The 16,257-nt window shown below is 51.5% G+C and overlaps 5 protein-coding genes across 5 annotated transcripts; 4 read left to right on the forward strand and 1 right to left on the reverse strand.

Annotated features, from left to right (window-relative positions):
- Positions 1 to 517: 517 nt before the first annotated feature.
- Positions 518 to 3,087, forward strand: SCP_0801440 (hypothetical protein; the record flags this gene model as incomplete). The annotated part of the gene is made up of 4 exons (XM_027760737.1): positions 518 to 974; positions 1,029 to 1,430; positions 1,482 to 1,766; positions 1,823 to 3,087. The coding sequence occupies 4 exons, from the start codon at positions 518 to 520 to the stop codon at positions 3,085 to 3,087; spliced, it is 2,409 nt and encodes an 802-aa protein (XP_027616538.1).
- Positions 3,088 to 4,080: 993 nt separating this feature from the next.
- On the forward strand, positions 4,081 to 6,197 carry SCP_0801450 (Homocysteine synthase; the record flags this gene model as incomplete). The annotated part of the gene is made up of 15 exons (XM_027760738.1): positions 4,081 to 4,100; positions 4,154 to 4,268; positions 4,334 to 4,359; positions 4,410 to 4,452; positions 4,509 to 4,636; positions 4,708 to 4,726; positions 4,783 to 4,801; positions 4,859 to 5,013; positions 5,069 to 5,123; positions 5,178 to 5,219; positions 5,270 to 5,335; positions 5,394 to 5,637; positions 5,708 to 5,904; positions 5,967 to 6,067; positions 6,120 to 6,197. The coding sequence occupies 15 exons, from the start codon at positions 4,081 to 4,083 to the stop codon at positions 6,195 to 6,197; spliced, it is 1,308 nt and encodes a 435-aa protein (XP_027616539.1).
- Positions 6,198 to 6,440: 243 nt separating this feature from the next.
- SCP_0801460 (hypothetical protein) lies at positions 6,441 to 7,081 on the reverse strand (the record flags this gene model as incomplete). The annotated part of the gene is made up of 3 exons (XM_027760739.1): positions 6,441 to 6,701; positions 6,758 to 6,838; positions 6,893 to 7,081. The coding sequence occupies 3 exons, from the start codon at positions 7,079 to 7,081 to the stop codon at positions 6,441 to 6,443; spliced, it is 531 nt and encodes a 176-aa protein (XP_027616540.1).
- A 1,905-nt stretch (positions 7,082 to 8,986) lies between these two features.
- SCP_0801470 (hypothetical protein) lies at positions 8,987 to 9,379 on the forward strand (the record flags this gene model as incomplete). The annotated part of the gene is made up of 3 exons (XM_027760740.1): positions 8,987 to 9,050; positions 9,109 to 9,246; positions 9,300 to 9,379. 3 exons carry the CDS (start codon positions 8,987 to 8,989, stop codon positions 9,377 to 9,379), a joined length of 282 nt encoding a protein of 93 aa, XP_027616541.1.
- A 1,425-nt stretch (positions 9,380 to 10,804) lies between these two features.
- On the forward strand, positions 10,805 to 12,143 carry SCP_0801480 (Protein transport protein; the record flags this gene model as incomplete). The annotated part of the gene is made up of 7 exons (XM_027760741.1): positions 10,805 to 10,807; positions 10,860 to 10,922; positions 10,972 to 11,093; positions 11,157 to 11,320; positions 11,371 to 11,460; positions 11,514 to 11,836; positions 11,886 to 12,143. 7 exons carry the CDS (start codon positions 10,805 to 10,807, stop codon positions 12,141 to 12,143), a joined length of 1,023 nt encoding a protein of 340 aa, XP_027616542.1.
- Positions 12,144 to 16,257: the final 4,114 nt, after the last annotated feature.

Here is a 16,257-nt window from a genome sequence, read left to right on the forward strand (position 1 = left end):
TCAGTGTCTTTACGGTAGGTGACGTGTGCTGACAACTTCAACGTTCTGAAGAGTTAATCAGAGGTTGTTGCTCGGATCCAGACACTGGAAGCGTTTTTACCCAAAAAGCATGCAATGCATCTGTTGTGAGTTGCCGTTGCTTCACGTTTGAGCTTTGGACTCAGCTGGGAATTGCTTCTTACTTAACGCCAGAGAAGTCTGTGCCGCGCGCATCATCGATAGACTCATAGTGACTGCCCCGAACAGCACCGCAGCAAGATCGCAGCTGCATCCCACGCCGGTCCCTCTGACTCAGAACCAGTGCGTGCCGCCATTCGGAACTCCGACCATCACTCAAAACACGTAGTTTAGGGAACGAAGTTTCGGCTCACCGTTCACCTTCTTTCGTGCAAAACACCTCACCCACCCGGACAGAGAGCTGCAAGGCTAGGTTTGACGCGTTGCATTACCCCAAGCGCTCTGTGGCTGAAACGGGCATCTGAGAGGCTGAAAAACCATCAATAGACGGCTCGGCGCTATGGATGACGTTCGCTCTCTTCCTACCAGTTCCACGTCCTCCCAGGAGGAGCCGTCCAACAGCTGTCTCTTTGCACTCGTAACAAAAAACTTGATGATGTGCCAGGACAGTCTTTCCCTTGATCAATTTCTTTCCCCCAGACCTGCATGTTCTGCGCCGCAGCAAATACAGGATGTTGCAGCAACAGCGAGATCCCCCGTAGACGAAGATCCTTTCGTAGACAATTTGCCAAACAGTTCGGAAGCCACACAGTCAAACGACGCGGTTGAACTTCCTGAGTCGATGCCGGCATCCAAGAAGGACCCAGTGACATCACCGGATAATACCTCCATCCTTTCTCCGAAGGAAGAAGTCGCAGACGATCCGATACAGGAGATTGAGCGGTGCTGTTTGACTTGGAGAGCTGGAAAAGTCAAGCCTTACTGGTTAGTTATAGACGAACCCAAGTTCGGACAATGTGCGTTCCAAACCACAAGACTTTTCGGACTTTTCTCTGAATGGTCTATCTTAGTACAAGGGTGTGCTCTGCGCATCCAGCTCAATCAGCGAGTCTTAAAAGTATACTCCGTTGATACCATCTACCCGACTCCAGACGATGCTCGGAAGGCATGTGCGCTGGCCGCACTTGCAGACGGTGTCTTGGACTTCATCCAGCACGGTGACGGACGGACTGAAACCGTTCCCATATCAGACGAGCCATCGAATGAAGTCAGCCCGTCCGATGCTTTTGAAAACACGACCTTGACCGTGCAAGCCTTCTACGAAACTTTGCCGAAACCGTTCCCGGAGCACATGGACGGCAAAACCGCTCAAGAGATTAACGCTTCTTCCTGGCTGAACATGATGATCCAGTCGGCGAGAGGCAGTATGCTTAATGCAAAGTTTATCTGGACCATGGGCCCCAAGCTCGGACGTGCGTACGAGAAAATTTCTTGGCATATCATTGGACTGACCTCGTGGGCAGTCCACGGCTGTCTTCTTCGCCTTGAACGACCGATGGAATGTAGATCCTACTTGGTAGATGCCAAGTTTACTAAGCGTACAGAAGCCAAGGCAGCGGTATGCCTTCAGGCTATGTGGCAAGGCATTGGCGACTACATACGCAGGGCTGCGGGGGAAGTAAAAAACAAGATTCCGGTGGAGACGAGAAGACTTGTAACAGACATTATTTATCCAACCATTTTGTCGGAATATCGGAAGGTCCTGCCTGGCAGCAGCCCTTCATTCGAGTGGATCTCCGATAAGGATGGTAGGTACTTCTTTAATCCGCGCAATAATTTGCGTTGCTGACTTAATGGATCACAGCCTGTGGATGTATCTTGATTGTTCAGCTCTCGCCTTCTCCTTCTCCCGAACAGGTCCGGAGGTACTCAGTACCGGTGGAGTACCGCAACAGAAATGACGCGAAGACTGCCGTCATGTTTTTGGCCGCACAACAAGGTGTCATAGATTTTATCAGATTTCGCGGGCAGCCACCTCCCCCAGATTATGTTCCGTTTGATCCCTACTTTGTCAGCCCTACGAACACCGCAGGTCGGAAGCGGAAGTCAATATTGGAGCAGAGCTTCATGCAATTAGGGGACGGAGGCATGAATTCGAGCCGCAAGAGGTTCAAATTGAGCGGTGGTTTTCAAGGTAACTTCTGGGCAACGAATCCTCAAGGGATAGCTCCTTATAATTCCATGTGGAACAACCCTGGTAGCTTATACCAGACTGGTTCTTGGTTTTCTCCACGCACCCCCGGTCCAGCTGAACTTGGCAGTGTTGCTGGATCTGCCTATATGGGTCCTCCAGCAGGTCATCTTCAGCCGGCGCTGGCCGTCGGGATACCTACGATGTATAGTTTCCCTCAAGCCCTACTTCACTTTGACTCCGGCTCGAGCGGTGGTGTGTACTTCGGTCACGAAGCCCCCGTCAACGGCGGGGATAGAGCAGTGTACTACGCGTCTGGTGCGCCTCAGCCTCCACCGTCCGCGGTGCCTCCGGCAGAACCGTACCATATTCCATCTTCTTCTGTCCGCGGCTATGGGACTACTCCAGCCAGTGGACTTAATTATCCGCCATATCACTCGCCCCCCTCTGTCGCTGGCACTTATATTTCACAGTTTCAGCAACCGTATCAGATGGAGCCTGTTGTTACTCCCAGTTATCCTTTCTATCCTGGGCATACTGTAGCGCAGGGATTCGTTCCTTATCATGCGCCTCTCGCTCAAGGAACGACTATTCCTATTTCTGTCTCCCCTGCATCCAGTATCTCGAGTGCCGCATGCCCTCCTTTAATGGCATCTACACTGACTCTCAACTCCGTCCAACCTGTACAGACGGACGCTGCCACCAATCCCACCGCTACGGTCATCCCATCCTCTCCAATTTCTGCGAGTGTCAGCGTTTCTACAGCTGACAAAGACAACGGTCGGCAGGCCGTCAAGACTGCGACATCACCGTCCACGTTAGTTCAGTCGACCACTGCCGGGACATCTACCTTGGTTGAGCAGAAGAGTGTAGCCGATCGTTCTGGGAACGACGCTAAGTCTCAAAAGTTTCAGTCGGCCTTCGACAGGAACTGCTAAAATCACTATCACCGTAGAATCTGCACCAAAGACCTACTTGACGGCTTTGTATGGTACGTGCATGCGATCGTGACGCTCAAAGCAAGTGCGACTGAAGCTCTTACATGTTCTTATCTCGTAGACTATTGCCGACAGGATGACCCGCCGACTCCGCAATTTTACCACGAGATTGTTACGGGCTCAGGCGACGCAAAGCACAAAGTATGCGTGGTTATCGGCAAACAGAAGACTGAGTCACCTACCGGTCACGTTTTCGAGTCTCATCCAGGGACAAGAGTACTAGTGCGTTGCAGAAAAGGTTCTCGACCAGCTGCGCTCGCATTCCGCCTGGTCAACGGCCGAGCCATAGCCACGTGCTTCCGCCCGCGCCGTCGCCGTCGACGGCGAGGTGGATACCCCACGTCCCTCGATGCATTTTATCATAATGAGCACTATCTACAAATATGAATATTGAATCTTGGTGCGCTTACGTAGAGGGACTAAATTGTACTCACGAGTTACTTACTTCCGACATCTTGTCCGACATACCGCCGCACTGTAGTATTTACCATTGTAGCGCACATCTGTACAAGATCTCTTGATCAATAATTGTAGGCGTCGACCGTGCTCATCCAGATCCCGGTCAATTTTTATTGCAGTCTCTGCCGAATATTGTATATAGACACGATGTTATTTTTACTTTGCCCAGATTGCCCCGCACGATCTGTATATCGATCTAAAACTGGTGCCTCCTCGGCAAACAAGCAACGTCGGCGCTCCTCACGGTATCTCAGCGCTCCTCACTCCCTCTCCCTGGTTCCCGTAGATGACAGTTCCGTTTCTGCAGTGCATGACACCCGACAACCTAGCATCGAGCCTAGTAAACTCCTGGACCGTCAATCTGAAGTCGCGAAGATGAGGGCGGATGGCGTGATCGTGGGCCCGCGGCAATAAAAAGGCTACTGCCGCACACCCGATGCCCCTTACAGCTTCTGCGGCTGACTCTTATCTCCCATGGCATCTCAGTTCTACAAGTCTGTCAACTGTATTTTCCCCGAATTTGGAGCTGATGTCTAAAACGCGACAGGGAGCCCGAATTTGAGACTCTACAGCTTCATGCGGGTCAAGAGCCTGACCCGACGACGAATGCGCGGGCCCCTCCTATTTATGCCACCACTAGTTTCGTGTTCAATAACTCCCAGGTAAGATGGCCACTCTACACGTCTTTTGGTAAACGAAAATCATGAACAACGGTATTTCCCCGCAGCACGGTGCGGATTTGTTCGGGCTGAGGTCAGTAGACCTCTAGTATCGAAGCCGATCTTTTCTGAAGAGGATGTCAGGGCCCTTGGGAACATATACTCCCGAATCGGAAACCCCACTCTAGTATGTTGGGAAACGAAACCTTTGTTTGTCCATAAATACAAATTTTGTGAGTGCAGGAAGTGTTCGAGAAGCGTATGGCCGCGCTCGAGGGCGGTGTAGCCGCGGTCGCCGCGTCAAGTGGTCAAGCCGCTCAGTTTATGGCAATAGCCACTATTGCTGGTGCAGGCGACAATATTGTCTCTACGTGAGGGTAACGACTTACGCAGAAATGTGATGGTGTACTGACTACCGGGCCATCACCTCATCACACCGCAGATCTTACCTGTATGGCGGAGTGAGTACTGGAACCTATGATCTTACTCTTGGCGAAATTGAAATTGTCTTTCCAAGACCTACAACCAGTTCAAAGGTACGAACTCTCACGGACTCTCGAAGGACCGAAGTTCATATTCCATATCGAGATCAGTCTTCCTCAAGAAGTTTAACATCGGTGTGAAGTTTGTTGAAGGCGACGCACCCGCGGACTTCGCTAAGGCTATCGATGAGCACACGAAAGCCATCTACGTTGAGAGTATTGGAAATCCGAAGTACAACGTAGCACCCTTACCCGAGCTTGCCGAGGTATGTTTCTTGATCTGATCGACTTTTCGTGGCATATATCGAATGCATGGTGAAGGTCGCACATGCGCACGGTATCCCCCTGGTCGTCGACAATACGTTTGGAATGGGGGGTACGTTTGTGAAACCATTGAGGTCTCTAAACGTAGTCAGAATGTGAATTGCAGGTTACCTCGTCCGACCGATTGAGCACGGTGCAGATATCGTCGGTATGTGTGTTGATCCACCTGTCGTTTTTCCCCTGCTGACATCGAAACAGTACACAGCGCCACAAAATGGATTGGTGGTCACGGTACCACGATCGCAGGGGTGGTCGTCGACTCTGGTTAATCTCCTCTTCATGCTGCGTTCTCGTATATTATCCAACCATTCTTGTCACATAGGAAAATTCGACTGGGCGCGTTCCGGCAAATTCCCCTCCTTCACGGAGCCCTCGGAGGGCTACCACGGCTTGAAGTTCACCGAGTCATTCGGACCCCTCGCGTTCGCGATCAAATGCCGAGTCGAGGTGCTGCGTGACCTCGGTTCGACGCTGAATCCGTTTGCCGCATTCCTCTTGCTGCAAGGCCTCGAGACTCTCAGTCTTCGTGGCCAGAGGCATTCGGAAAATGCCCTCCTCTTGGCAGAGTATGTCGTGACTTCCTCTTCCTGTGGATTGATGACAGACTTGCGCTGAACGCGATGCGGTATTTGATAGATGGCTTGAGCAGCACCCGAAAGTTGCTTGGGTCTCCTACCTCGGTCTCGAGTCTCATCCCTCTCACAAGATTGCGAAGCGCCTCCTGCGACCCAACACATACGGGGGTGTCCTGAGTTTCGGCGTGAAGGGTGACGCGAAGGTTGGCAGCACAGTCGTCGACAACCTCAAGCTAGCGAGTAACCTAGCCAACGTCGGTACGTGGTTGTTACACCACCGGAGAATAATCTTGCTGAACTGCTGTATGACGTGGATGTAGGTGATGCGAAGACCCTGGTCATTCACCCTGCTTCTACGACGCACCAGCAGCTCACCAACGAGGAGCAGCTCGCGTCGGGTGTCACTCCCGACCTTATTCGCGTACGTTTTTGTGAGTCTCGAATTTGTATCATACTGACGTGATTATATACAGGTGTCAGTTGGGATTGAGAACATCAGTGATATCATTGCCGACTTCTCCGAAGCATTGAAGCACGCACCTGCTCAGTAATACTCGCCGGTACGATGTGAGCATGGGACTCCGTACGGGTTGGTCGTAACGGAAGTAGAACCTAATTGCGTAGAACGTAACCTGCGTAGCACGAACACAGAAAACGGGAGTCTGTTAGAAACATCTTGCCTATCTCGAAAATCTCAGTTCCAGGGTAGAGAGGATGAAACATATCCGGACATGCATATCGGCTAACAGTAGTTGATACAGCACCGTAGAATAAATTTACGCTCACCCAAATGTCTACATGTCCGATGATGGCTCTGCCTCTCTCTCTTCTTCCTCCTCTTCCTCACCATGTTCCTCATCTTCGCCGTGTTCAGTTGCTTCTCCGCTAACATCCTCGGCCTCGTCCAGATCTTCCATGTCGGCATCAAGGTCTTCCTCCGACTCTTCACCCGCTTCCTCATCGGAGGCCTCGTTGGACTGACTTAGATTAGTCTCAGATCCAACGCTGGCGGAATCGTCGTCGTCATCATCATCGTCATCCTCGTCCTCGTCGGCCTGAGAGAAAAGAAATGAGCATATCTGGCACAAATATTGCAAGTAACGGTCCTGACGTCGTTCTTCTCCTCATGCTGGGTATGAGTGCGGCCAATAGGGACAATGAAGTTGAATCCGCGTTTTTTTATCGCATGTGTCTACAGACTGTCGTCAATTTCAGAACCGACGGCCGTTCGCGCGTCCAGTCTCACAAGGGTGCGTAGTTCCTCTTCCTCTTCGCTGAGTTCGTCCATTTCGCGCTGCAGATCACGGCGGCTGTTCAGCCGCCCTGTTCGATGTCCATATGGTGGTAGGGGGGTGGGGTGCGGCTGTGGTGGCTGTGGTAGCAAGTTCGGGAACAGCAGACTGCGAGGAAGCACAGTCGGTGTAGCCACAGACATGGTCGTTCAGGGCAAAGAGAAAACACGTGCACGTTAGACGCGGTTGTGGCGCCCACCTCCTTGACATCGACGACCTCACGATAGGTATTTCTCAGCTCAACTGACTTGCGTGCAAACTCGGCGGAAAGATCGAGAGTGATATGTAGAATGCTGCGGGCGAAAATTTTACACGACTAGTGCATCGCTACATGATCCGCCGATTTTTTACAGCAAGTGCAAAAGTATTCGGACAGAACGATCCCCGACCAGTACAGGACTTGCTCGTCTATGACAGCAGGTGCATCAAATAAGTGGAAATTCTCTGCCGTAGGTGGTGGGCACTGAGACATGAGGATCTACCGCACCACTGGGTGAGAAACCGTAGCATCTGAAAAACAGACTTCGAGATGGTAGGCCCAAATTGAGAAACGCCTGCCTCAGTCATTTCGACTGCATTCGTTCCCAATTTTGTAAATGGTAAGGTATTGCCAGATAGTGGTACTGCCAGAAGGGTGGATCAAGCCTGAGAAGCATCTGTTTCACCGTATTGATTCACTATGTCGGCAGCGGTCATTTGTTTTGGCATCGGTGACGTTGATAGGGTATTACGAGAAAGGAAGCGGTCAAAAAAATACACTTACTACAGAGTAGATATCGATGGATGTCATCAGCGAACCAGCTGGCACCTGTTATACTCCACTGCCAGCGGATAACCGAGGTCGGTAGCGTTTTGTGCTACATCGCGGAGGTGTATGTGCATGCTTACTATGCGTAAGATGATGGTAGTTTTGGCGCTGACATAGCAGATCGTCGATTTTTTGGATGTGTGTGTGTGGGGGGGAGTGGGCGGAGGGAGGGTCTGTAAGGTCTCTGACAACCGTAGGATGGGCGTAGATCCTCTTTGACAGACAGCGAATGCTTACTATTGTAGTTTGGCCTCATGTAAACGCAGACTGTGCATGGTACCGCTTTGGCGATTACCCTGGTTCCGTTCGAGCGCAAGAAGATGAATGTCGTGTCGTGAGACCCTTCCGCTTGTTCATCCTATCCACAGCCATCATGAATGATCATGTGAGTCGAGTTGCGTCGTGCTGCTTTGCGCGCTAATTGCCGGAGCCATACCCTCTTTATCGGATAGCTATCACTGAGAACGACAGGATTGTTTACGGTAGCGCCCTGCCGTCACATATACGTGAGCCATGATGTCAGTTCAAGCATGATTTTTCGCATCGACCCCACCGTAAAATCGATGAGAATATCGACTAACCAGTATATATGGTGATCGCAGCTCTGAGGTAGAGCCATCAGCACAATACGCATGCCCGCAGAGATCGTCTCTACTTGTGGCAGCGATCGTCGTACTCCAGACCAAACGAGAGTGCCCGTATTATCGTGATGACACGGAGGCCGTCGCGAACAGGCAGCATCATGGCATGACAGCATACGTCCGATATACTTCGCATCTGAATCCCAAGGAACGGAAGCGGCTCAACTGCCGCGCGATGGGCGCATGTCAGACCATGCACTGCACTTTACAGCCACGATGTCACTGCCATCTGCTGCGACTGGGTGAACTGGCCTGTGGTTCCATAGGGTTCTGCGGGTCGAAGATGCGGCACAAACACCGAGACTACACCACATGTGACACAATAAATCAGCTAGGCTGGCCGGATCGAGCGATTACTTCAACCACAGACACCGCCACACAGGTCTGGGGGAGACGATCAGGACATGTATATCAAATGGTAACGACAACGAGACGGCATCCGACAGACCTCATTCGATGTACGTCTTGCATTGAACATATCCAAGAGGCTATTGTGGTGCGTCCTGGTACGCATCTAAAGGGGATTGGTGTTTGGGCTTCTCTGTTTCCCGTACGCGCTGTTGCAATAAGCGGCCTGATATCTCGCAAAAGTGGACAGCATGGTAGTTGATGCGAATGGATCTGACGCGGAAGAACATAAAGCGGAAGGATATAAGAGGGAAGGTGGGGCAATTCAACGCACCGACACAACTCATCTTCACCCTTCCAACTGACACTGTAGACGACAGCTACTCTATTCCTACTTCTCAGGACATCCCTCCGACCTCTCCTCAGAAACATATGGCTTCAGAAGCGAGGGTGTGCGCGTTTCCGAGATGCAGGGAGAAAGCGATGGAGGGAAGCGAATACTGCATTAAACGTGAGTGCCCACCGAGAATGGTCGGTTGATGCTCCTACCAAGTAGTACCTTAGATAATCTGGACATCAGGGCGCGCATCATACGAAGTTTCGTCATGAGAGCACAGAGCTGGTGGGAATCTTCTGCACAATAGCTGGGGGTAAGTCTTGATCGTCGCTTTTCGCAGACAATAGCTCACTGGTCGTTAAAACGCAGTATGGCTGATCCCGACGATATCTTAAGCTCGCGATCTCGCATCGCTACTTCTTCTCGGATGTAATTTTCTGACGCTGCCGTAGCAGTTGCTCTCAACCTCGCTTTGCGTAATCAGCTATCAGCATTGGCACTAATTCACTCACATGTATCTGTCTTCTTGAACTATACGTCTCGTGTGTTGCTAGTAAATCTGTATGAATCGACGCTAGAAGAAGGACAATTCTGCTGAGAGACCCGCAAAGAGCGAGAAATCCGGAAATCCCGCTATAAAACTTGGTGGGTTCCTGTTCCTTCAGCCGGTTGACGGCTTCCGGTGCGTCGGCGGGTTCGGCGTCTCCGTGACCACACTGATGCGAGGAGGTGAGTGTTGCAATTGCCATGTCGCCATCCGCGGGTGACTCTCAGGTGCCACAGTGCCTGCCACCATGTCCTCAAAGCTCACAGGATGACAATACGACGACACCCGATTCTGCGTCTTCACCCTGGATGAATGGCCCACTGTGAGCTAATACCCGCTTCATAGATATGCATGCACGCGCTCATTGGGATGCAAAGGAGGTTCTTACCGCATGCACGAGACTCAGTGAAAGCCTTTCAAAGGTCGGTAGACGCGATTGGCCATACGCCTATACTCGTCATGAAAGCAGCACCAGTATCCGGTGGGCAGGACGGGAGAGAGCGTCACACGGCAGGCCAGTTGTCAGGGCTAGTTGAGAAATCCGATTCTCGTATAGGAAGAAGGGCGCTCATGGGGTTTCTTGCGTTTCTCAATAGATTATCCCTAGAGGAATGCCACAGAGAAGCCGTCCTCCGAGAATTTGTTCCACGGCGGGCGTTTTGCGATTAGTCTCTGAACATTGAGATATTGACGGATGTGTGGGAGCAAAATGGCAGCGCTATACAAAACTAAGTTACTCTCATAGCGAATAGCCCTTGTCTGATGTTCATGCGCTCAGGCTCGCGATCGAAAGTTCAAAATCAGCGCTCAGCGCTTACACGCTTCGTCTGCGGAGCACGTGATCTACGCATCGGGAAAAGTCAAATCTGCTTAAGTAACCTTCTTATTTAAGGAGAAATAAGACAATCCTTCTTCTTATGCTTCCTTATTTTCCATATAAAGGAAAATAAGGAGAAATCAGAGTGGAGATCACCTTATTTCTCCTTGAATAAGGCAATAAGGAGGTTAAGTGGACTTGAATTTCCCTGATGTGACCGCGAATGTGCCGGATCAAATGACAGTTCAGTTGAGGTTCATTTCTAGAAGATGAACCGATCGTGCCCGTCACAGGAGCGATTGACCACGCGTGCGTGTCATTGAACAGGTGCGAACGCACAAACCACCTAATTACCTCGACGAAACAAAATGGTGAGTAGGTTCACTTATTTCACCCATTGTTCTGACTAAGATTATACTATAGCCATCCGCCGTCAGTGCGGCAGCGGACCCAGTCCCAATCGAGACCTCCCATGAGGACATGATTGTACGTCGCCGCTGCAGAGACAGACTGTTGGACTCACCCATGGCTCCAGCATGACGCGCAGCTGGACTACTACGGAAAACGCCTAGCAACATGCTCGTCGGACCGCACTGTGCGCGTGTTCGACGTGGTAGATGGGGAGCAGAAGCCCGGGGCGGGCCAGGTGCTCAAAGGGTGCGTGGTAGAGACTTTGTTCACGAGTTCTGGCACCGATGTTGTCTTACTCGTTTATGTTAGGCACACCGGTCCCGTCTGGCAGGTCGCTTGGGCGCACCCCAAGTTTGGTCACATCCTCGCGTCTTGCTCGTATGATGGCAAGGTTATCATTTGGAAGGAACAGCAGGGCCCCGGCGCGAGCGGGTGGACGAAAATTAAGGAGCACACTTTACACAAAGCCTCAGGTATGTCCTCACGTGTATTTACGCGCAGTAGCGATTGAGGACGCCTGCAGTCAATTCCGTTTCCTGGGCGCCACACGAGCTCGGAGCCATCCTCGCCTGTGCCTCGTCGGATGGCACCATCTCTGTCTTGACATTCAAGAGTAGGTCTATCCTATGCCGTGCATCCCGGTATTCCTAATAGATGTCCTACTAGACGATGGCCAGTGGGGCGCCGACGTATTCGAGGGCCATGCCATTGGCTGCAACGCCGTCTCCTGGGCGCCCGCAGTGCAGCCCGGATCGCTCATTGCACCTCAACCAAGCACCATCCCGGGCCAGCAACCCGTACTCCCTCAGAGTGTCAAGCGCTTTGCTAGCGCGGGGTGCGACAACCTTGTCCGGATCTGGGGTTTCCAGGAAGAAACGCAGGCGTGGATGGAGGAAGAAGTTCTCGAGGGTCACACAGACTGGGTGCGCGACGTGGCGTGGGCGCCAAATATCGGGCTTCCCCGCAGCTATATTGCTACTGCCTCGCAGGTGGGTCTATTACAATCCCTTAAGGTGCTTCCTTCACCTTGGTATGCAGGACAAGACAGTGTTGATCTGGACGAAAGACACACCGACCTCGCCGTGGGTCAAGACCGCGCTGGATCCGTCGTCTGTTGTGTCGCCAATAGGTGGGGCAGGATCGGCACCTGCGGGCAAGTTCCCGGATGTGGTATGGCGCGTATCCTGGAGTCTCGCGGGAAACGTGCTCGCTGTAAGCTGTGGGGACGGCAAGGTCACGCTATGGAAAGAGAACCTGAAGGGCGTTTGGGAATGTGTGAGCGACATGACCAGTTAGGTGCAGTTTGTAGCGTTCGATTTGTGATTTATTTCTATTGGACTTCTCCCTTGAAGTGATGCACCCAGATCCAAACAGATCGCGTATTTGAATCACTCAACGTATGGGGAATGACTGGGCGCGAGCTGTCGATTTGTTCAAGTAATGGTTGGCATTTCAGGCTGTGTCTTGTGTGAGGGCGCTGAAACATACGGACGGTGTGTCTCAATCGCAGCTTTTGGTGATGATGTTGGCAAAGAAGACCCTGACAGATTCTCAGACTGACAGGCTCTTCCTTGGCGAGGGAAATGCGGCCACCACGAGGCAGCAAGATGGATCGCACGGTGGATAACTCCATCGTGTCAGCCTCGAACTTCTCACTTCGTGCTACCATCGCCGTGACCAAATATCGAAAATATCGAAAATTTCAGTACTCACCTACCATCGCAATGGATGTGGAAGATGGACGAATTTCTGCGGAGGAGGAACTGAAGAGAGAATGCCGTTACCGTCGTGCGTCTCCGCTCGGTGTATGCTTCTAACTCTAATCACCGCGCTTCATTCAGCAACGCGACCGCATCCGGCCCTGTATCTATCGCTCAGGTTATACGAATATCAAGAAGCTTGGGTAAAATATGTGGTTTGTGATCGCCAAACATCGAGACCCGGGACACCTTGCGAAGTCGCGGATCTCAGCGGCTCAATCCGCCTGAAACGACTGTTTGATTCTGTGAAGGGTCTCTATATCGTACGGCTCCCTGACCTTGTGCCGGTTTCGTCAACTGCCTAGATGGATTTTCTGATCATTCTGCTTTAGGGAGAGCTCGATTTGAGTGGCAGGAGCACCGCACAATATGCAGGCCCTCAAGGTTTTCATGAAGGACCTTACGTCTATCATGGTACATGTGGTCAAATATACCAAGTCAGAAGGTCGTTATCTCGATCACTGGGGAAGGCCTGTTATCGAAGACGATGTTAAGGTCTTACCGATGCATTTGGAAAGCTTGAACGAATTAAAGAAAGTGGAAACTCGGGCACTGTGCAAATGTCTATGCAACCCAGCTTGCCAGCGAGTACTGAATGTTGTATGATGCGCTTATCTGATCGTGTATGGTGCAGATGGATTTTTCTCGCAGTTCCTACCAGCACATCCAACCATTAATATTCCAAAAGATACTGCTTCTTGACCTCCCACCTGAACTACTGCACGCAGTCATGAGTGTAGCTAGCAGCCATGATGCTCGTCGTCTTGGGGCTACTTGCCGCGTGCTCTGCAAGATATCTATCTGGTATGTGTACGTATAAGGTCTCTTCTCATACCTTGGCGTGCAGCATCTTGGCTAATCTCTTCAAGACCCACCATCTCACACTCTGCAGCCCGAGTTACATCGCTGCCAACATTTGGCCGACTTCAGAGGAAAAAGAAGACAGAATCAATGCAAACATAACGCATTCTCAGCAACTATTCCAGGCTCAAGTCTCCTTCCTGCTTGCTCAAGAAGAGCACCTGCTGCAGACTTTCGTTGTTCGCACTTACGCGACACCTGCGAATTGGTACGTTTGTCCGTATATGACACGCTTCGCTCCAGCTAGGTGCCACGTTATACGAGCCCATATGGTGAGGGCTTGGGGTGTCTGTAGCGTGCGCGGAATATCTCGGGCCTTTTGCTTCACGGAGATCGCGATTACAGACGAAGCAATCTGCGCGATGGCGTCATTGCCCGCTTTACGAACTCTGGAGTTCAAGATGTGCTATTGCATACCCAGTTTCCTGCAGCCAGGGCTACTCGAGCCTGGAAGTGTACCCTTGTCAACTCAGTCGCAACCGCGTCGTTCTGGGTTACCGACTCCATGCCTAGCCTCTACACGTTGGAGCTGCTTTCATTCGTTCCTCACCTGCGCACATTTGAGCTGACATCTACTTCTCGTGATCCCTACATTTTCACGTCGCTGGACGGCGCTGGCGGTTTTTTTTTTTGCCTCAAATTTATTTGTCCGCGAGGGCGAAGCCCTATGGTAGACATCGTACTAACGTAGCTAACTAGTGGGTAGAGCTGGTGAGGGGGTCGAAGAGAACATGATGCCCGTGCATAGCTTGGGCTGGTGAGGCTGGGAAGGGGAGAGGAGTCAGTAGTAGTAGTGTGTAGTATGGTAGGTTTCGTAAAAAGGGGGAGAAGTAGTAGCACAGAAAAGAGTGAGAATGAGAGAAAGCTGCTTCCGGCGGCTGTCCTTGGCACCTGAGCGCAAGGGACCGGGATCTAAACCTGACGCCCTTCTGAGTGGTGAATGCACCCCCCGGTCTTTGCCTCTTGCTGCTGTCAGGGATCCGGCCAGTGGTCCCCCACTAGCCGTCAAAACTCCCCCGATCGCTAGGACTAGGAAGGGAAAAGTCAAGTATAGTAGTAAAAGGGGGCGGTGGTAGCTTGTAGGGAGGTATTGATCTGTGGCGCGACGTCAGTCGAGGATAGTGTAGAATACAAGTTACTTCTCTGGGAGTGTGTTAGAACGCTTATCGAAGGTGTCAAGAACTCCGAAAGTGTTGTGAAACCGACCCGTCGCATGAATGTAACGGAATAGAGGCTGAACGGCCTGCGGTCGCGTGAGCGCGCCGGCGGTTTAACCCCTCCTACACGCAGAACGTGTTATGATCAGGTCTTTATGTGCTGCGGAGTTACCTAGTCTGCTTTCTAACGCGCCTCCTTGTCGAGAGGTCGGACAATTTAGGCGGAGCCTAAAGTTTGGTAGTTCTTTCTAATGCGGAATCTTAAACCTTTGTGATACCACGTGATGCAGGTGGCGCTGTAAATCCGCCGAAATTCACGAAAGTCTTCCTGAAGATCCTCTCCACCCTGGTTTGGGCACATCGCAGGTGAGATGAGGTGCTACAATGGATGAGTGATGGAATGGTGAATTTTGCTTGGGCGCGGAGCACAGAGAATAGAGGGATTCCTACGAGATTCAAACATGTAATGCCCTCTTGGACCAGTACAAAGCAGATAAGACTGCAAAGTCTCCCAAATCAATCTCAATTAATATACCCGTTGGAAAGTATTGTATACACATGCGGCACAGGACAATGGGTGCTTCTTGCGCTCGAAACGCGACGCGTTCGGCGCGATTTACAGACGCGTTGTGACAGCACGTGATGTGCCGGTTCGGCAATCAAGACCTCCTAGTAAGAGCCCGTAATAGAAAGCAGACGTCAGACACGGATATCCGAGGTACGAGGTTGAAGCAGAGTGTCTACCATCTGCCCTCGGGAGACTAGAGTTACCCGCGCTGAGTGCAATGATCTGCGCAGCTGCCGAAGTAAGAGATGGCGGGATGCTGCGGCTGACGCACTTCAAGTTGAGCACCAGAAACATGATGTGGCGTGAAGGAGTACTTGGTGGACGTGTTGTCTGCTCCCCCCTTAGATGTGCTCTTCCTGGACGGTCTCCAATTTGTCGGTGCCGAGCTGTTCAACCGGCTCTCCACCTCACTTCCAGGCCTGAGCTCGTTGATACTGATGCGGCAGACGAATAACAAGAGGTCGCCTAGATGGCCAGGTACGACGTCGGAGTATGCGCATCACCTTTCGACTCTCCATAATTTGCGCCACTTTGGGTGGAACTTCTCTCTTGACCCTATCAATACTAGCTTACCGCCCGATTTGCCGTGTGCTGAGGAGGGGTATCCGGAGGAATCGTGCTGTCATGGGCCAGTCTGAACATATACAGGTCTACAATTGGGTACGCCTATGGAGACTCTTCAGGATTAATTGCCCAAACTTGAAGTTCATCGCGTTCGTGCTGCCCGCCCGCCGGATGTACGCGGCCGAGGGTGGGAGTGTAGTAGCCATATCGTCGAAGTTCTCCGTGAGGATCAAGGAAAAGCTCAAATAATACGGAGAGTATTTTGTTGGCAAGCTGACCTAATGAACTTCCGCAGATCACATCTAATGGCTAGGCATGAACGATCTGAATTATTGTGCATCGGCAACATAGCTCGTATGGATCCAGCTATCTGTTGGGCTATCTATACGGTGCTATGTGCACCGCATATGTCGGTTCAGCTACACATGGAAGACAGATGGATAACGCACGTGTCAGGCTACTAGATCCTCAATACCTACGTATAATAATGCGTTCATCTA

This window comes from Sparassis crispa (assembly GCF_003851025.1).
Source record: "Sparassis crispa DNA, contig_000007F, whole genome shotgun sequence".
Taxonomy (NCBI): Eukaryota; Fungi; Basidiomycota; class Agaricomycetes; order Polyporales; family Sparassidaceae; genus Sparassis; species Sparassis crispa.